At 53.7% G+C, this 20,043-nt stretch overlaps 1 protein-coding gene across 1 annotated transcript; it reads left to right on the top strand.

Moving 5' to 3' along the window:
• The first annotated feature begins 1,055 nt into the window (after nucleotides 1-1,055).
• GPR156 (G protein-coupled receptor 156) lies at nucleotides 1,056-19,664 on the top strand. Its single transcript, XM_054163487.1, has 9 exons — nucleotides 1,056-1,187; nucleotides 4,167-4,300; nucleotides 6,604-6,739; nucleotides 8,428-8,538; nucleotides 9,842-9,967; nucleotides 10,783-10,878; nucleotides 14,405-14,641; nucleotides 17,401-17,559; nucleotides 18,135-19,664. Exons 1-9 carry the CDS (start codon nucleotides 1,083-1,085, stop codon nucleotides 19,296-19,298), a joined length of 2,268 nt encoding a protein of 755 aa, XP_054019462.1. The 5' UTR covers nucleotides 1,056-1,082; the 3' UTR covers nucleotides 19,299-19,664.
• The last annotated feature ends 379 nt before the right edge of the window (nucleotides 19,665-20,043 follow it).

Below are 20,043 nucleotides of genomic sequence, written 5' to 3'. Positions count from 1 at the left end.
TGTCATCACCATGTGTCAGTTTGAGTCTACTTTTTCATTGGTCATGCAATGATAGGAGGTTTCCCAAAGAAAGCACTTGTGAGGAGAGGAGAGTGACATGTGGGGAGTAGCAGCAGGGAAGGATGGAGCACTGGCCAGGCATGAGGTCTGAGCATGGAATCTTGGGCAGGAGAGCAGCCCCAAGGAGCATGCCTTTTCCCCCCCCCCCCTTCCCACCTGTTGTTAGGAGCTAGTAGGGAGAGAGCCATTGCCCTTCCTCCCTGGCTGCTAACGACAGGAGTCTTGCTTTTGGTCGTGCGCTGGAAGCTAATTAAAACCAGTGACAATGGTAATTGAGTAAGGATGCTTGAGGATAAGTATGACCTCATGTCTAAAATGGTAATGAGGCTAATTAAAGTCCCCACCAAAAAGGGAAATGAAAGAGGGAAGGGAGGCAAAGGTGGTGTGAGGGGAGCGGGAGCAGGCAGCAACAACACCCTGGCAGCCAGAGCGCCGTGAGGGATAGGGAGCATGGAGGTGCCAGGCTTTTAAACCTCCTGAATAAACAGGTGTAGGTCCCATTAAGTGTGGGCAATGCTTGTTGGTTTGTTTGTTGTTGTCTTCACTTGCTGGTTCTTTGCTGGCCAAAGCAAAACCAGCAGTGGCTGCTGGTGCAGGGAGGGAACCCACAAAGCTACATCATGGAATCGCACCAGTGCAGGGAAGCGCAATTGCAGAGGAACACTGGGGTGTAGGGGCTGGGGGCCACTGTGACCCTGACATGTGTTGATTTGCAGGGTGATGTAGCAGGGCTCAGGGTGCCACTGCGCTCTGCAGGGACTCACACCCTGTGCTGACTCATCTGGCTGCAGAGGACACACCAAGGGACACCAAGAGGTGAGCGCTCCCTGTCCTGGCTCTGGATGTCCAGTGCTTCACTTTGGGTAAGCTCAGCCCTGGGCTGCCAGGCCCCTGTGCCCCACACCCTGCTGACTGGATGAGATACAGCCTGTGCCAAAAGGCTGCTTCTTGCTGGAGAAAGCTTGACCCTCATTCTTCCATCAGGGGTGAAGGTACAGCTGCATGACTGCTGAGGATGTGCTATGGAGCTGGGGTTCAACTGCTCTGAGCTCTGCGATGGCAGCTCCAGTTTTGGCAGCCAGGCTCCACAGCAGCAGGCACTGCAGGAGCTCTGCACTGTCACAGTGGTAAGTATGGAAGTGGGGAGCGCTCTAGGGCACAAGGTTTGCTGCAGAAGTAGGGGGGAGGCTGGCAGAGGGGAAGGCACAGAGGCACAGCCGCCAAACAATCCCAGTCCACCCAGAGGCTGAGAGCTGTCACCTCCTGGGGTGGCCTCCAAGACAAGAGCTGCCTAGGTGAGACCCTGCAGTTAGGCAGAAGGTGAGGAAGCAGCCACAAGCAGCCAAGCTGTATTAAGCATCCCTGCTGTTTGTTGGCTGCCATGATGGCTGCTTAGGAGTGGCCTGGGGTGACCTCCTCTGCCCTTGACCTTTCCCGTCTCCTGGAACTTCAGAGTGCTTCTCAAACACAAATAGAGCAGGATTTAATTAAAAGCCATCACTGATAATAAATGGTACCTCTCCCCCCACCACTAAGCCAGTAGAAAGGACACAGGGGTGCATTTAGTTGCAGTTGACTTCACCTGAGGCTGCTGGGTTCTTCAGCAAAGCTTGGCCTATTTGGCTCTCCACCATGTCCTGCACGACCATGGGCCTTTAATTAGAAGACCATAAGCTGCTTGGCTTCTCTGGCTCTGGCAGCTGCCTGACAATTAATATTCCCCCTGCTCTGGCAGCTGCCTGACAATTAATATTCCCCCTGCTAGGGCCAGGATTTACTCCACTCAGCAGCAGATGAAGCGCTCCATCAACTTCAAGTTGCATCAACATCCAGGGAAACAGTCAGGTTGGGGAGGGGGAATGTGTTGGGAAAGGAAAGGTGGAGAACACAGGGGTGTTTCTGACCCCTGGGTGGTTGCTTTCAGCAGCAGCCAGAGGTGGAAAAATACTGTTGGTGGATGCAGCTGGGAGTGAAGTGTGGGAGCCCTGGGATGCTGAGTCCACCCTGCTCACCTTGCTGACCAAAGCCAGGTGTTGCCCTTGGGCTTGACTAGGTAGGATGCAGATGGTAGAATGGTGCTACAGCCCTGAACCACCCCTGAGCAGCCCTATCATCCCCTCTCAGCTACAGGCAGGTGGGAAGATGACCCTGATTCATGCTGAGTGATGGGGTCTTGGTGAAGGAGAGGGTGACCAAGCTGGCTGATTTCTCAGAGAGCCAAAAGACTCTCCAGGGGATGGGGAGAGGGAAGAGGAAGTTTGCAGGAGGGAGATGAACATCTCCCCAGGGATCCCTTCATGCTGATGCAAAGTGCCATATCCCAGCACAACACAGCAGCAGCAGTGGTGGCTCTCAGCTGGTGGCCTCTCCCAGTCAGGGGTTTGCCTTACCCAGCAGCTCTGCAACCAACATGGCACCAACATGTGAGCTGCCATAAGCCTGCAGATTAGGAGTTAGGTGTTGGATTTAATTCTCTGAGCTGTGCCTTGTTCTTGCTCATCCAGAGGAGATGGAGCTCAGCTGGAGAAGAGAGATGAGGCATCAGCTGGGAACAGCTGCCTCGCTTCTCCCTGCAGGTATATTTCTAGCAAGGCTGAAAGCAGAAACAGCTCAAACTTTGGAGGGAGAGCTGGGAGTATGGGACAGTGGCAGCTGTCAGGAAAACAGTCTTCTGCTGAAGGAATTGTGTGCAGGTGAACTGGAATACCTGAGAAAGGACTTAGCACCAGAGAAGATGAAGGTGTGTGTGATTCCAGCTCAGTCACCATCCTCCTCCCCTTAATGGGGACCTGGCAGTGGTTAAGTTGGAACAGGCTACCCAGGGAAGCAAAGGAGTCACCACCATCCTGGAGGTGTTAAAAAATGTGTAGACATGGCACTTCAGGATGTAGAATAGACTAGAATTAACCAAGGTGGAAAAGACCTTCGAGATCATCAAGTCCAACCTATCATCCAACACCACCTAATCAACTAAACCATGGCACCAAGCACCCTATCAAGTCTCCTCCTGAACACCTCCACCACCTCCCTGGACAGCACATTCCAATGGCCATTCACTCTTTCTGTGAAGAACTTCTTCCTAACCTCCAGCCTAAACCTCCCCTGGTGCAGCTTGAGACTGTGTCCTCTTGTTCTGGTGCTGGGTGCCTGGGAGAAGAGACCAACCCCCACCTGGCTACAACCTCCCTTCAGGTAGTTGTAGAGCGCAAGAAGGTCTCCCCTGAGCCTCCTCTTCTCCAGGCTAAGCAACCCCAGCTCCCTCAGCCTCTCCTCACAGGGCTGTGCTCCAAACCCCTCCCCAGCTTTGTTGCCCTTCTCTGGACACCTTCCAGCAACTCAACATCTTTCCTAAACCGAGGGGCCCAGAACTGGACACAGGACTCAAGGTGTGGACTTCTGTGCAAGGAGAGAGCTGCCTCCATCATACCTCCTGTGGGAGTGTCCCTCAAAAGCCAGTTCTCATCTGATGTCTGCCTAGGACCAAGTTAGTTTGAAGGCAGCTGGGAGATGGGTGGAGTGCAGCTTGGTGTGTCACTGTGTGATGTGTCAGGAAAACGCTGTTCCATTGCCTTTTCTGTGCTTTCTGCATGGAATGGCAGCTGTGCTGCTGGCTCACAGTCACGTCAGCCACCTAGTTGGTTACCTGCTGCTGGTAGAGGTAAGGATGCCCTACTCAGCTTTCTATAGGAGCATGCTATGACTGGGGTACCACAAGGTCTTGCTCCAGAGGTTTCTCGCTAGAGGAGGACAGTGGGGAACCATCACCCATTTCCCTTCTCCCATGGCCAGGGCTGCCTGAGGTTTATGAGTTGCTTGTCTGGTTTCATTATGCATTTGGCTGGTTGGCCATAAGAAGAGGGCTCCTGGACTGCCCTCTCCTCCTGCATGCTCAACATGTGGCAGAGTATTGTATCCTGTTTACACACATCTCACTAGACCTGGTCTTGGTCTGGTGCTGTGGTGTCTGCTTACAAGGAGGGGTTTGGGAGATGTGGTTGCTGGCTGAGCAGGAGCACCCATGGGAGTCATAATACCAGAGCAGGGACCTTCTGTGCCGGGAGCCCCAGCAATGTCCTCTTCTTCCTCACTCCTTTTGCCTCCAGCAGACATCTGACCGCAGTGGGAAGAGCTCCCCATCCTTCTCTGTTGCCCTGGTGGGAATTGTGTGGACGCTGCTGACCGGAGGAGTCCTGCTAGCGCTCTTCTTTCTTGTCTTCACCATTCGCTGCAGGAAAAACAGGTAAGGGCTTCCCTCTCCTGCTGTGAGAGTTCCCCAGGGCTGCAGCAGAAGGATCAAGCTAATCAGGACCAGGCTCTGAACTGATAGTAGCATACAAACCTGAAGGAGCAGCATGGTACAAGCAGGGCAGTGCCAGGGATATTGGAGTTGTTTCCATCGTACCCAGTGTTGATCACTGGCAGGAACACTCCTGCTGGTACTGCTGCCTCCTTCACCAAGGCCAGGGAGCTGTGGACGAGACAGAGACCCCCAGCATGGCACAGGGAGCAGTGAATGGTCTCATCCAGAAGGTGCTATTCAATAAAAACATCAACAAGGGTGAGCAGAGAGAGCTGGTCTCCTCCTCCACATGGCAGTCTTGGTGACTATCCCTTTGAGCAGCACAGGTCTGTGAGCAAAGCCATCATGCTCTCCCCAGCATGCACACATATCCTTCCTGCTGTAGTTTGAGGGTATTGCTAACCATTTGTGATCTTGGTGGTTGTCCATAGTGGTGGAGAACATGTCCATCGTGGTGGTAAGAAAAGCTAGTGGTGAAGTGCTTGCTTTCCTTGGTGCTCTTCAGTCTGCACAAAGGATGTGGAGAGTCCTGCTCCTCAGAATGCAGCATAACCCAAGCAGAAGCCTCAGCAGTTCCTCATATCTCAAACTGTCTCACCCAGCACTTCATGATCCTCAGCACTTCTGGATGTCCCTCCTGCCTTCTTGCCACCTTCTCAGCTTCATTAGTCCCTTGGTGTCTCAGCTGCTTTTCCTCCCCACGGAGATCAATCCTGCTCCCAAGCTTTACCTGGAAAAGTCTTTGTGCTCCATGTGTCATTGTTTCATAGAGGGGTGCATCTGTCTGCAGCCTGGGCTGCTGCTGTCCCAGTGCTCTGGTGGTGCTCTTGTTCTGGTGGTGTGCTTCTCATAACCACCCTGCAGTCCAGAGGGTCCTGCTCATGCAGGTTTATCTTGAGCCCCATGCCTGCTGTGGTGCAGTAGCTGCACTTGGTTTGTGGAAGGACAGTGGTGTTTAGTTTAGTTGCAACTTGAATTGATGGGCAAATTCTTCATGCTCCCTGAAGGTACTCTCAGAGTGAAGCTGTAATGAGTGTGGTTTATTTATTGGCACTGCAGCAAATAAATATTGGCCTGCTTGCTGAACCTGGGAAGGCAAAGGAGACCTTTTGCAGCGTGCAGATGAGAGGGTGAGCTGATGGGTGTCTTTCCCCAGGGGCTGAGGCATGGTGGGGGTGACAGGGAGGGAGAGGCCCAGGGTGAATCCTAGGCTCTGTACATGAGGTGCAAGCCAGGAAGAAACTCCAGGGTGGAGAAATGCAATGACTTAACAGCAGATTGAAGGCATGGAGCTCCATGAGGGAGTGGCAGGAGAAAGAGCTTTCACCTGATGGGCTTGCTGGAGAAGGGTAAGAGGTCGAGAGAGATCGGTGGGTCGATTCTCCCATCCCTGAGTACAGTTACAGGATTATGAGTGATGGGGTGGAATTACAGAGGAGAAGCTGTAACCTGAACGTTGCTGGCAGCTTCCTGAAGTTGAGACTGTGCTGAGGGGAGAGATATCACCTCAAAAGAAGGAGCAGTGGGAAGAGCCTATTCCTGGAGGCATTTGTAGCTGATGTAACCAGAGCTTACTGCTGGGGACAGTCAGCCAGGCTGCACTGGTGAGGTTTTCTACTTCTACCCCTTTATAGCAGAGGACAGTGGAGGAAGGTGTTTGCCTTGAACCTGGGGGCTGTGCTGTGGTGCTACTTGCATGTCTGTGGAGCATTGGTTGCTCTTGCTCTGTACCACTGTGGGAATGTGTGGCTGCAGCATGTGCTGCCACTGCTGTGCAGCTCTGCATGTCTGCCACGGGCTCTGGTAGCAGAGAGATCCAGCTGGGGTGACTCTGCTTTGCTGCTAGAAGCCTGTGGCTTCCCATAATTCTGTCTGAAATGATGCTAGCTGAAGCTGCTTCAAGGATGCTTTTCCATGCCACAGATCCATGCAGGGGCTAGAGGTGCCATGGGGCAAGCCTGGTAATACTTGAGGGATTGTGAAGCACTTTGGCAACACAGGGGAGAGGATGGGCATGCACCAAGGAGACGTGGATGGGGCATGCACCAAGGAGAACTGGATGGAGCATGCACCAAGGAGCAATAGCTGAACTTCTGGAGGAGCTATGAACAGCAGGAACTTGGTGGGGACTGTGTCAGCATCCCCTATGGCCATCATCATCTCTCTAAGGGGACCTTACCCTTGTGCTGTCAGGTCATGATGCTCAGTAACTGTCACTGCCTTCCCTCTTTTGTTTCCTGGAGGATTGTGAAGATGTCCAGCCCCAATCTGAACATTGTGACCCTCCTGGGCAGTGGTATGACTTACACTAGTGCTTACCTCTTTGGGATTCAGGAGCAGAGCCTGCCATCTGGAGACTTGGTGGAGAAGCTTATTCAGGTGAGTAGGGTGGAAGGTTTGCTGAAAGGGGCACCTTCACTCTTGCACCTGCTCTCTTTAGCTGGAGCCTGTCACTACCTCAGTGATGGGCATGTCTGGATGGGCTGTAGTTTCCACAGCCTCAAAATGCAACCAGGTGCTTTCCATCTGAGCAGCCCTCATAGTTCTGCAAACCACAGGCACACCGAGGGGCACACCAAGCAGCTCCCTGGGGAGAGGCAGGCTTGTGCAATAGGGAGAGGGAAGCCTGTCCAGCCTGTCGAGGTCCCTCTGTAGAGAGGCTCTGCGGAGGGACCTCGACAGGCTGGACAGATGGGCAGAGTCCAAGGGCATGAGATTGAACACATCCAAGTGCCAGGTTCTGCACATCGGCCACAACAACCCCATGCAGAGCTACAGGCTGGGGTCAGAGTGGCTGGAGAGCAGCCAGGCAGACAGGGACCTGGGGGTGCTGGTTGACGGTAGACTGAACATGAGCCTGCAGTGTGCCCAGGCAGCTAAGAGGGCCAATGGCATCCTGGCCTGCATCAGGAAGAGTGTGGCCAGCAGGAGCAGGGAGGTCATTCTGCCCCTGTACACTGCACTGGTTAGGCCGCACCTCGAGTACTGTGTCCAGTTCTGGGCCCCTCAGTTTAGGAAGGAGGTTGACTTGCTGGAACGAGTCCAGAGAAGAGCAACAAAGTTGGTGAGGGGTTTGGAACATAAGCCCTACGAGGAGAGGCTGAGGGAGCTGGGGTTGCTTAGCCTGGAGAAGAGGAGACTCAGGGGTGACCTTCTTGCTCTCTACAACTACCTGAAGGGAGGTTGTAGACAGACGGATGTTGGTCTCTTCTCCCAGGCAGCCAGCACCAGAACAAGAGGACACAGTCTCAGGCTGCGCCAGGGGAGGTTCAGGCTGGATGTTAGGAAAAAGTTCTATACAGAAAGAGTGATTGCACATTGGAATGTGCTGCCTGGGGAGGTGGTGGAGTCGCCATCACTGGAGGTGTTCAGGAGAAGACTTGATGGGGTGCTTGGTGCCGTGGGTTAGTTGTTTGGGTGGTGTTGGATTGGTTGATGGGTTGGACGCAGTGATCTTGAAGGTCTCTTCCAACCTGGTTTATTCTATGTATTCTATGTAAGTGAGGTGGGATCCTTTGAGCAGCCACTGCCCAGTGTGGCGTAGGTGCCACAGGGTTGCAGGGGAGGGGTTTTTTTTTTGGCTGCAAAGCAGATCTGCACCAAAACACTGACCTGTGTGATGAACCCCTGTCTTTGACCTGGGACCAACACCCTGACAGACCAGGGACTGGGCATGCACCTAGTAGGAGAGAGGGATGTGGGAGAGAGCACGTTCTGCTCTTCTGCTCAGCCACCAAGCTGAGGATAATTAATAGAGGTCTCTGCAAATGATTTATTGCTGCTGTGACTCTCCATTCCCCTGCTGCTCCAAGCTGCCTGGTTCTCCCTGCCTGCTCGTCCCAAGCTGGGGAGGAAAAGGCAAGCAGCAGGCATGCCTGCCTTTTAATTTATTTCACCCTGTGGTGATCAGGCTTTCTGGTACCCAACATGACACACACAGCACCCCAGAATCCCACAGGCTCATCCCCACCTATCTTTACTGCATCCCTGGGTGGGAGGGCGCAGGGTGCTCTTGCAAGCCCCATGGCTGCCCTTCAGCCCACTCATTCTGCCCCCTCCCCTGGCAGGTGCGGCTCTGCCTGCTGTGTGTGGGCAGCTCTCTGGTGCTTGGCCCCATCCTGGGCAAGAGCTGGCGGCTCTACAGGGTGTTCACCCAGAGGGTGCCGGACAAGCGGGTGGTGAGTATGCAGCACCTGGATGGGGAGGGCAAACTACCCAGAGGGACAAACACCAGCAAGTCCCTAACAGGTGGGGGACAGCAGGTAAAACCAACATGACAGAGTGCCAACAAACACAGGTCTGGTTTCACATTGTGGTGGTTTAACCCAACTGCATCAACAAAAGCTCGTTGGACATGGGCTCTTCATTTATTCCTGCACAATGAGCTGAGGGAGCTGGGGTTGCTTAGCCTGGAGGAGGCTCAGGGGAGACCTTATTGCTGTCTATAACTACCTGAAGGTGGGGGTTGGTCTCTTCTCCCAGGCAAGCAGCACCAGAACAAGAGGACACAGTCTCAAGCTGTGCCAGGGGAGGTTTAGGCTGGAAGTGAGGAGAAAATTCTTCCCAGGAAGAGTAATTTGCCGTTGGAATGTGCTGCCCAGGGAGGTGGTGGAGTCACCATCCCTGGAGGTGTTCAAAAAAGGATTGGACGTGGCACTTGAAGCCATGGTTTAGTTAGTCCTGAGGTGTTGGGTGACAGGTTGGACTTGATGATCTCTGAGGTCTTTTCCAACCTTATTGATTCTATGATTCTGTGAGGCATGATGCTTTCCACTCCATCAGCAAGCAGGTGCCCTGCCGCGCTGTCTGTTCCCCAGCCTCATCCCTGAGCAAGGTCTTGTTCTCATTTTGCATCAACCATGTGTCTTAATTACGCTTCCCACCAGTGTTTGTGTCCAGGCTCTGGGATGATTGGTTTTCTGGGATGAAAATAAATCAGGTGTTCTCAGGGGCTTCTGATGTAGGGTCATGGTCAGGTGCTTCTGATCCCCTCTTGAAGGGAGGGAGGGAGCACTGTGGGCTCTTCTGCAGCCACTTTTCAAAGGCAAAAAAAGTGGGTGAAAGGTGAGAGAAGAGGTTTGGCAGGGGAACTGGGTACCAGCAGGGACTCCCCTTCCTGAGCCACCAGGATCTGTCTTAAACTGAGAAAATAATAATCCTACCAGATTTTTTTCCTCACCCTTTATGTCTCTGCTTGTGATACGACCCTAAGGAATGACACTCTTGTTTTCTGACATAGCAGCTACCAGCTAGCCACCCAGCTCAGGAAGGTTTATGCCTGTCCCCAAGACTAGTTAGGCCTTCAGGAGTTTGGGAGCTAGAACCAAAGCCAACTTGGATGTTGATGAGTTACTGAAGTCCACTCTGGGTGAATTATTAGGATGGACATGCCCCTTGGAAGAAACAACCATGAAGAGACCCAAGGGGATGGAGATTATTGGTGCCCATTTGCCCACCACAGCAATGCTTCTTTCTTTGCAGATTATCAAAGACCTCCAGTTGCTGGTGATGGTGGCAGTGCTGGTGCTGGCAGATGCCATGTTGCTCTTGACTTGGGTGTTCTCTGATCCAGTCAAGTGCTTCCGAAGCCTCAGCGTCTCACTGCGGGTAAAGAGACGAGGAGGGGCAGTGGAGGGTTTCACTGTGCCCTATCTGATCGGTCTGGGCAAAGGTGGTAGGAAGGTCAGCTCTTTGGTGGGCAAAGGTGGTAGGAAGGTCAGCTCTTTGGTGGGCAAAGGTGGTAGGAAGGTCAGCCCAGTGGGTGGACACAGGAAGCTGCATATTTCATACCCATAATGTCCTGCTCCCTATAAATCTATCAGCAGGGTCTCTCACTTCCTCTTTCTTCCCTCGCTGCTCCTGTGGGAGATGCTCCCTATCTGGTAATGGAAGGGGAGTTATCTCAAGGCCTCCTAGGCCTGCCTAGGCCTAATGCCAAGAGGAGAAGGGGGAAGGGCAATATGGCCAGCCTAACAGTGGAGTGGGGGAAGAAAGAGCCCTGGAGGTTTTGGGTGTACCCTCAGGTAGGGAGAAGGGAAATGCTGGGAGGCTTTCTGGGTATGCTTTGGGTTTCTTTTGTCACTGTCTTGTAGCTCTCTGTAAAACACTCCCTGCTTTTCCATTTGAACTTACCATCACTTCTGCAATCCATTTGTGTGAGCCTCATAAGTTTTCTGCCCCGCTGGGAGGCAAGACAGGATCTGCCTCAAACTGGGACAGAGGGTGCTGGAGCGTGGGACCAGGCTGCCCAGAGAGGTGGTGGAGTCTCCTTCTCTGGAGACTCTCAAAACCCACCTGGATGTGTTCCCGTGCAGCCTGCTCTAGGTGAACCTGCTTTAGCAGAGGGCTTGGACTAGATGATCCCCAGGCTTCCCTTCCAACCCCTGCCATTGTGTGATTCTGTGATTGCCCTTGCCTTCTAGGCAACAGAGAAAGGCATGAGCTGCTCGGTGAGCCGGGTGCAGTCCTGCGCGTCTCTTTACTCCGATCTTTGGCTCATTCTCATTCTCGGGTTTAAGGTATGTAACCTCTCATTGATTCCTGCATTGTATCTCCTCCAGTCTTGCAACATCAACTATTCAGCAGCATGAATAGAATAGAAGAGTAGAGTAGAGTAGAGTAGAGTAGAGTAGAATAGAATAGAATAGAATAGAATTAACCAGGTTGGAAGAGACCATAGCTCTGCTGCCCCTCCAGGTGTCATGTCTGCTGCGGGTTCTGGCTACTCCTGTTCATCTTGAAAGCCCTCCCATCTCCAGTCCTTCCCTTCTCAGTGTTTTCTTGCATTCCCTTGTAAAAACCTGTTAGCCATTTCTTGCCTGCCCCACCATCTTTCACACACACCATGTGCTGCCTCTCTAGTTCTCTCCCTGCAATCCCCATACCTTATCTACTCTCCTTCTCCAAACTCATGTGTTGCTAAAGCACACTCTGTCCATAGAACCTCAGGTGACCATCCACGGCGGTGATGCACCTCATGGCTCAGCCCTCCCGTCCTCTGACTGCAAATCAAAGAGGTGCTGATGACAAGTGCGTGGTGTTGACCTTTACAGGATGTGCATCAGCTTAATTATGCCACCAAGGTCCACTTTCACTGGTGCAGCTTTGCACGTGGCCGTTCCTGTTCCAGAAGAGTTAGTTCTGCTGATGTAACTACGGAGGCATAATTATCGCTGTAATTGGCTGTGGTCTCCTGTGTCTCTGGGTTGTCAGAAGCTGGACACATTTCAGAAGGCTGATGTTGATGAAGCTTGTGAGCTCACAGCCTGTGCTTGGGAATGGCTCCATCTCTGCGTGCGGCACAGGCAGTTCCTTTCTGACTCACCAGCTACCCAGAACTATAGGGAAAAGAGCAGAGAGAAACCTCACGACGTGGCCAAGTCCTTCTTCCCCCCCTTCCCCCTACATTTAATTTTAAAGACATTAGTCTAGCCTATCATTAAAAGCCCTTTGGTGCTAGGGATTGCAGGCGTTCCCTGGGATTCCAGGGCTGTGTCTCCACCTCTGATTTTGTCCACGGTTTGTATTAGCATTTAGACAGGCGATGCTTTTGCCTCAGCTCCTGCAAACTGCTTTTTGGAATAAAGCAGCTCCCTTTCTGGGCTGCAGCAAGAGAAGTGTGGCCAGCAGGGCAAGGGAGGTGATTCTCCCCCTCTACTCAGCTCTGCTGAGACCCCACCTGGAGTACTGCCTCCAGTTCTGGAGCCCCTATTACAAGAGGGATCTGGAGGTGCTGGAAGGTGTCCAGAGAAGGGCCACGAGGATGAGCAGAGGGCTGGAGCACCTCTCCTGTGAGGACAGACTGAAGGAGTTGGGGCTGTTCAGTCTGGAGAAGAGAAGGCTCCAAGGTGACCTAATTGTGGCTTTCCAGTATCTGAAGGGGGCCTACAAGAAGGCTGGGGAGGGACTTCTCAGGATCTCAGGGAGTGCTAGGACTAGGGGGAATGGAATGAAGCTGGAGGTGGGGAGATTGAGGCTGGAGGTGAGGAGGAAGTTCTTCCCCATGAGAGTGGTGAAGCCCTGGAATGGGTTGTCCAGGGAGGTATCACAGTATCACAGTATAACTAAGGTTGGAAGAGACCCCAAGGATCATCAAGTCCAACCTGTTCCAACAGACCTCACAACTAGACCATGGCACCAAGTGCCACGTCCAATCTCCCCTTGAACAGGTGTTTAAGGCCAGGCTGGATGAGGCTGTGGCCAGCCTGATCTAGTGTGGGGTGTCCCTGCCCATGGCAGGGGGGTTGGAACTAGATGATCCTTGTGGTCCCTTCCAACCCTGACAGATACTATGATTACCAGTCCCATGTACCCTTCATTAGTGTTGCATTGAACTTGACCCTGATCCTATCCACCTACTGTGGGTCACAGAGCTGTTTCTTTGGCAGTTCCTCTGAACTCAGTCTGGATTTCCATTAACGTGAGAGTAGGCTCCATCTGCCTGCAGGGAGCACATCTTGTCTTCCACGGCATTCCATGTGCTCAGCCCTTTGTGAAGCAACCCAGTGCATTACCCTGGTTTGCCTGGCACAGAGCAATGAACAGAAAGACTTGCCAAGGGCATACCTGGAGTTAGGAGCAAAGGCCTCTGTTCAAGATTCAAACAAACAAACAGCTTAGCGCCGTGCTTGCTGGAAGTCCTAGTTTACGAGACAGCAGTGCTGTTGTCTGTGTCCCAGATAGACTGTATGAATTTTAAATGGGACTTTGAGGCTGGATTTTTCCTCTTGCTTTGGGATTAGGAGCTGGTTTGCTTTTGGAGGTGTGTTTGGAGGTACCCCATAGTGATCACAGTTATGATCCCATGCAGATCCTATGAAGTAGGGTCAGGCATCAGCCTAGTTCCCAGCAAGACAGATCTCAGTATTACAGCCACCCCTTGAGAATGTGTGGTGCTCTGTGGGTGGGAGTCTCACCAAAGACCATGGGGGGAAACATCTCTTCCCTGTAAGAGTGTTCCTCCAGACCCTAGCCCTGCAAGTGGCCATGGCAGTCATCAAGCAGCCACAGCGTGGAAAGGTGCAGAAGAGTCTACTGAATGTATGTACTGCAGATGCAGATCTGTCCCACAAAGCACTTCTTGATGCCCAAATAACAATTTCATGTCTCTTAGTAAAAGGCTGACAGTCACATGTGCTGGGTAGCACAGGAATAAGGAAGGAGTCATCTTCCCTGTGTTCTGGATCCTTGCAGGAGCAGGGATTTTGTTGGATGGTATTTCCCAATGATCCCGAAGGCAGACCATGCCCTGCTCTACCAAGGTGGGCAAAAAATACTTGGTGTTTCCCCACAGTGTGCCCTGGGGAAGGAGGGATTCAGCCTTCTGGGTAGTTCAGTCCTGAGCACACTGGAAAGATGCATGCATGGCACACTTGAGGGGCAGTATGGTAAGGAAGCCTGCTCTGAAACAACTGACCTAGTCCAGGGAAGGGAGGGCCCCTGTGTACAGAGCACTTCTCCAGCTCCTTTCACTGCTGCTGGCGTCAGGCAGGAAGCAGCAAAGGAAAGGGAGAAGAATTGCACCTGGTAGTTTTTCAGATTTCTATTTAAGGAGGAATCAAGCACATCCTTTTACCTCCAGCCTAAACCTCCTCATCTTCTGCCTTGCTTTTTCCTTCTGAATCTCCTTTCTGCTCTTTCAGAGGTATGCTGTTGCTCCTTGATGTGGCACCCCACCCTGGCCTCCCTGCAGGGACCTCCATCTCTTTTCTCTCCGTTTTTGCTGCTCCTGCTCCAGGTTGCCCAAGGGGACATTTTCAGGTGCCCTGCTCTGTGCCACCTGACCCCCAGCCTGTCATGCCCCTTTCTCAGGGGCCACCAGCACCTTCACTCCTGCTCTGCCTCCCACTTGTGACGTGCAGCAAGGTGCCGGGCGTCTGCTGCGGTGTCACCGCCACACGCTGAAGGGCTGCAGCGTAGATCAAAGAGCATTAATTAGGATTGTGCTGAGTGTATCTGAGCTCACTGGGCTCGGCACAAGGTGGGGGTTGACACCATCAGGCTGTAATTTTCCACACTCTGGAAACCTCTTTTTTCTCCTTCCAGAGTATCCTCCTGCTGTACGGGACCTACTTGGCCGGTCTGACTGACAATGTCAGCTCCCCGCCGGTCAACCAGTCCTTGACGCTCATCGTGGGGGTCAACCTCATTTTCCTGGCCGCTGGCGTTGTCTGCTTAGTTCACCGCTTCCTCTGTGCTTGGCACAACCTGCTGTTTGGTTTCACCTCTGGAAGCATCTTCGTGTGTACAACCACGATCAACTGCTTTATCTTTGTCCCACAGGTATGCTGCCGCCTCTGCCTTGCCAGCTGGCTGGGGACAGGCACATGGGGTCAGAGTTTAGCCATGTGAGCCAAAGGGCTTACTGCCCATCTTTTTACCTCAAAGGCTCAGGCTCACTTGCATAGCTCATCCTCCAAGCCCACAGCGGCTCTGCTTCCTCAAGCAAGTCCCCTGAGTCTCTAAGGATTGCAGGCATGTTGTAGAGCTGATGGTCCAAAACCCTCCTGCAAGAACATGCCGTGGGTGGCAGCCACTCAGAAGGCATGTGTGGAGATGAGGTCAGAGGTCATAGTATCATAGAATCAGTCAGGGTTAGAAGGGACCACAAGGATCATCCAGTTCCAACCCCCCTGCCATGGGCAGGGACACCCCACACTAGATCAGGCTGGCCACAGCCTCATCCAGCCTGCTCTTAAACACCTCCAGGGATGGATGGGGCCTCAACCACCTCCCTGGACAACCCATTCCAGGGCTTCACCACTCTCATGGGGAAGAACTTCCTCCCCACCTCCAGCTTCATTCCATTCCCCCTAGTCCTAGCACTACCTGATATCCTGAGAAGTCCCTCCCCAGCCTTCTTGTAGCCCCCTTCAGATACTGGAAGGCCACAATGAGGTCACCTGGGAGCCTTCTCTTCTCCAGACTGAACAGCCCCAACTCCTTCAGTCTGTCCTCATAGGAGAGGTGCTCCAGCCCTCTGCTCATCCTCATGGCCCTTCTCTGGACACCTTCCAGCACCTCCAGATCCCTCTTGTAATAGGGGCTCCAGAACTGGAGGCAGTACTCCAAGTGGGGTCTCAGCAGAGCTGAGCAGAGGGGGAGAATCACCTCCCTTGCCCTGCTGGCCACACTTCTCTTGCTGCAGCCCAGGATCTGATTGGCTTTCCGGTCAGAGAAGGGCCACGAGATTCAGGCTGGATGTGAGGAGGAAGTTCTTCCCCATGAGAGTGGTGAAGCCCTGGAATGGGTTGTCCAGGGAGGTGGTTGAGGCCCTGTCCCTGGAGGTGTTTAAGCCCAGGCTGGATGAGGCTGTGGCCAGCCTGATCTAGTGTGGGGTGTCCCTGCCCATGGCAGGGGGGCTGGAACTAGATGATCCTTGTGGTCCCTTCCAACCCTGACTGATACTGTGATACTGATACTATGAGGTGGCTGCTGCCATCCTCTTCCATCTGGGTGGTGGGACTGGTCCTTTAAGCACTTGTCCTCTCCTCATGCCCCATGCACCTGCTCTCATTAAGAGTTTCTGCTCATGGCAGGGATGGAGCTGGGCTCTGGCCATCCAGATGGTCTCAGTAAGCTCAGAGGGTTCTTGGCTGCTGGCGGTCCTTGGGGGAGGCTGTCTCCCTCTGTGCTCTTGGAGAAGGAAGCTGGGCTTTGCCACAAATGAGGGGGAGGGCACAGAGGTGTTTGAAGGAAACCTTTTGTCTTGACTTGAGGCTCTTCTGCTTCCCCTGTCCTCCAGAAGCAGCCTGATGTGCCTGACCACAATGTTAGTGGGAAAAGGTTTTCATTGTTAGAGGCAGAGGAAGCAGTTGTTTACTCAGTTTAATGTTTAGAGGGATGTTTGGGCTCAAGGAAATGAGGTGAGAAAGGGAGGAAGAGGTGAAGCTGAAGAAAGAGAACATCTGTGCCAGAGAGGGCTCAGGGGAATCTCACCAGTGTGAGGTATAAATACTGTTGGGGGTGGAGTAGGGAAGGGGGAGACAAGCTTTTCTCAGTGGTGTCCATTGACAGGACAGGAAACAATGGGCACAGATTGAAAGGCAGGAAGTTCTATTTAAATCACAAATTTTTATCATATTTTTCCCTGTGAGAGTTGTGAAGCACTGGAGCAGGCTCCCCAGAGAGCTTGTGGAGTCTCCATCCTTGGAGATACTCAAGACACAGGTGGACATAGTCCTGGGCAGCTCGGTGTAGCTGCCCTTGCTTGAGCAGGGTGGTTGGAGCAGAGGATTTCCTGAGGTCCCCTCCTACCTCAGTGGATGCAGTCCTTGGGAGCAGGATCCAAACCTCCTCTGACAAGCACCAAGCCTGCTGGCAATACTCTGCCAAGCGTGAGGTCTCTTGGAGCGAGGCTGGAGGAGCTGATAAGCTGTACTTGTTCTCTGCCTGTACTGGTTTTGCTGTTGTAGCCTGGGGGCCTTGAACAGTCTGTTTAATTTGGATCTGTTAATTCATCAACTTGTTCTTCCTAATGGGCTTGCTCTTCTCTGGCTCATCCAAGATCGATAAGGAGCTGGGCTGCGCAAGGCTTCCACGAGGACGCCAGGCTAGGAAAGGGATGCTGAATGTCGCTGATTTTCAGCTTGTCATTGGTGATCTGGGGACACGGAGGCGTGTGTGACACAGCCTTTGTCTGTCATGGAGTCAGGGATGGGGGAGAAGAGGGAGGGGGCCTTTACAGCATGCTTGGAGGTTGCAGTGCAGGCAGGCACCCACCCCTCGCTGCACTAAAGGCTGGAGCCAGGGACAGGGTAGGGCTCAGATGGGTGGGAGGCTCCAAGTGACACAGTGGCCCCTTGCCTAGCCATCTCTGCTCCTCCATCACACCCTCCCTTTGTCTCCCGCTCTCCATCCCTTTGTCTCCCGCTCTCCATCCCTTTGTCTCCCGCTCTCCATCCCTTTGTCTCCCGCTCTCCATCCCTTTGTCTCCCTCCTTCCCGCTCGAGCTGTGCCTGCCTGCTTCCTGCCACGTCGGCAGGGGCTGTGCCTGCTGTGTCGATGATGCCTTCTTCTACCCACTCCCCTACTCCCCCTAGCTCAAGCAGTGGAAGGACTTTGAAGAGGAAAACCAAACCATGAGCCACATGGCAAAGTATTTCACCAGTCCAAGCCGGAGCTGCCGCTCGGTGTACAGCGAGGATCAGCTCTACCAACTGATAGGGGAGAAAAACTCCATGAAGAGGCTGCTCACCGAGGTACAGAGCTCTGCTGGCCCCCCTCACACACGCCAACTTCTCCCCTTCTCTTTTATGGGGCTCAAGGCTTTGCAGGGTGGGAAGCCTTTCCTTATGCCACAGTGCACAGTGGTGCTCTCCCTCAGGCCTCTTCCCTCCTGCTTTGTTTTGTCACATCACCCCACACCTCAAAATTCCAACATTTGGGCACAATCGAGGGTTTAAAAAAACCCAAACATGTAGGGAGGAGAGCAGGAGAGTCTTGTTCCAAATATGGTTAATTTAGAGGGGAGATATTCTATCTCAGAAAAGGCTTCTTCCTGCTCCCTCACCTACCTGCATGGGTGGGAGAACCCCAGCTCAGAGAGCTGTCTGCCATAGTATCCCCTTTCCCACACTCATGTTGTGGGGATGCTCTGGAGGGGCTGCAGGGGAGGATGAGGTTACACACATGCAGGCCTGCTGCTGTGCTGCCTCAGAGCACCTGTCCATGAGGAAAGGGCAATTTGTTTTCTGGCAGCACCTGCTTCCAAACTGGTGGTGTTTTTGTGCTCTGCACCCACCCCGTGCTTGACAGGTGTATTTGTCTGACACAGAAAAATGCCGTGATTGAAAGCCTGCAGGAGCAAGTCAGCAGTGCCAAGGAGAAGCTGATGAGGCTGATGTCTGCAGAGAGCGGCTGTGACCCCCACGTGCTGCTGGCAGCACCTTGCACCCGGAGCTCAGAGCGGTGCGGGGATGTGCCAGGGAACCACTGCCTCCCTGATCCAGAACAGGATGGATGGCAGCACCCCTGCTTGCTGGGCACACCACCTCCTTCCCGTGATGCTCAGGACCTCCAGAGAGATGTGAACCATAAGCCTGTTTGTTCTCAGGTGCTGCTTTTTAACAGGGAGGACAGCATCGATCGTGGCCAGAAAGATGCCCAGGAATGCGGGACACCTGCAGGGCAGGGGCACTCTCTGGAGCAGCTGCCCAGCCAGGACACATCAGCTGGCACGGCCTGGGACTCCTCTCCAAAAGTCAGCTACGTGAGCAGCGAGAAGCTGCGTGAAATCTTGCAAGAGCTGAGCCTGGATGGCAAAACCTACAGCCCAGCCTTACCTGGGGGACCCTCATGGGGCAGCCAGGGGCTCCCAAGCAAGCAGGGAGGAAGGTGGAGAGCCCAGGAGGGCTATCCAGGCAGCCACACGCCCCTCAGCCCCTACCTGACAAGGCGTCGGCGGAGGACCCCACTGCCCGGACACGTGTCCCCTCACGCCAGGCGCGGGGTGAAGGAGGCAGGCGGCTGGAGCCATGGGGAGCTGTCACATATCTCCCTGGTGAGGGAAAGGGAGATGGCTAGTGGAGGGCTTCCTCCCCCACCAGCACCATCCCTTGCAGCTATCGCTAGGGAGGGCTACCTGCAGCCAGAGGGATGGCCAGGACGGCCAGAGTCCCAGGATGCTTCACCGTGCATCCCACGGGGGCAGCCATGGCAGCGGGGTGCCCCAAGGGGACCTTCTGAGCCCTCCCTGCGCTCCCTGTACTATTACCCGGACTCTGACTCCAGCAGCAGCAGCAGCTCTGAGGAGATGTTTCATGGCTGCCACCGGCCGTGCTGTGAGGTCTGCTTCCAGAGCCCACGTGGCTCCCTGGGCAGCAGTAGCACAGATACTGACACAGAGCCCAGCAGCTGTGGGGACCACTGGACAGAGTGCCACAATGGGTCCCAGCTTGTGGTGAATTTCAATGAAGACCTGAAACCCACCTTTGTGTGACTGAGAGCACCCCTGCCCCAAAGGCAGCCAGAACACTGTGTTTTCAGTGATGCTAAGCCACACATCCTTCTAAGGGATCTGTCTTGTTCTGGCAGCTGGGGCAGAACCTTGCCCCAGCCTGGTCAGTGGTGACTGCAGACAGTGTTTGGCTGGGAGGTGGTTGGCAGCACTTGGGGAGGTGGCAGTGGTTTTGTCCTGGCTGCTCTGGGCAGCCACCTGTACCACACAGACGCCTGGCACGTCTGTCCATCCCAGTGCCACCAGTGGAAAGACTGGAGATGGGTCTTGCGTGGGCGAGAGCCCAAACTCCTTCATTTCAGAGGGTTCTCCCTGCAGGAGATGGGTGAATCACACCAGCAGGTAGCTGTACCATGGCTCAGGGAGCTATGTGGCTTCTTGCACGTGACAGACAGCCCGGACTCCTTCCCTGAGCCTGCCAGCGTAGAGCCCGGAGATGGGAGGCAGCCGGACACCCACAGCACTTGCAGGCTGCCACTCACTGCAGACATGCTGCTCCCTGGCAGAGTAAGGACCTCAGAGCGGGGCATGTGCAGGACACTCTCGGGGAGGTTCCTTTGTGGTAGCATCTGAGTGGCAAAAAATGGAGTCCAAAGGTGGCATCACTGGAGGTGACTTTGTGTTTTGTGTAGTTCAGCTGCGCGGCCATAGGCGAGACTTGGGTCAGAGCTGGAGGGAAAGAAACGAACACTCATAAAAGAGGATGTCAAAATGGTTTTCTGGGTTG

The sequence above is a fragment of the Dryobates pubescens genome, chromosome 8 (assembly GCF_014839835.1).
Source record: "Dryobates pubescens isolate bDryPub1 chromosome 8, bDryPub1.pri, whole genome shotgun sequence".
NCBI classification, from domain to species: Eukaryota; Metazoa; Chordata; class Aves; order Piciformes; family Picidae; genus Dryobates; species Dryobates pubescens.
This window is presented reverse-complemented; position numbering and strand designations above follow the sequence as displayed.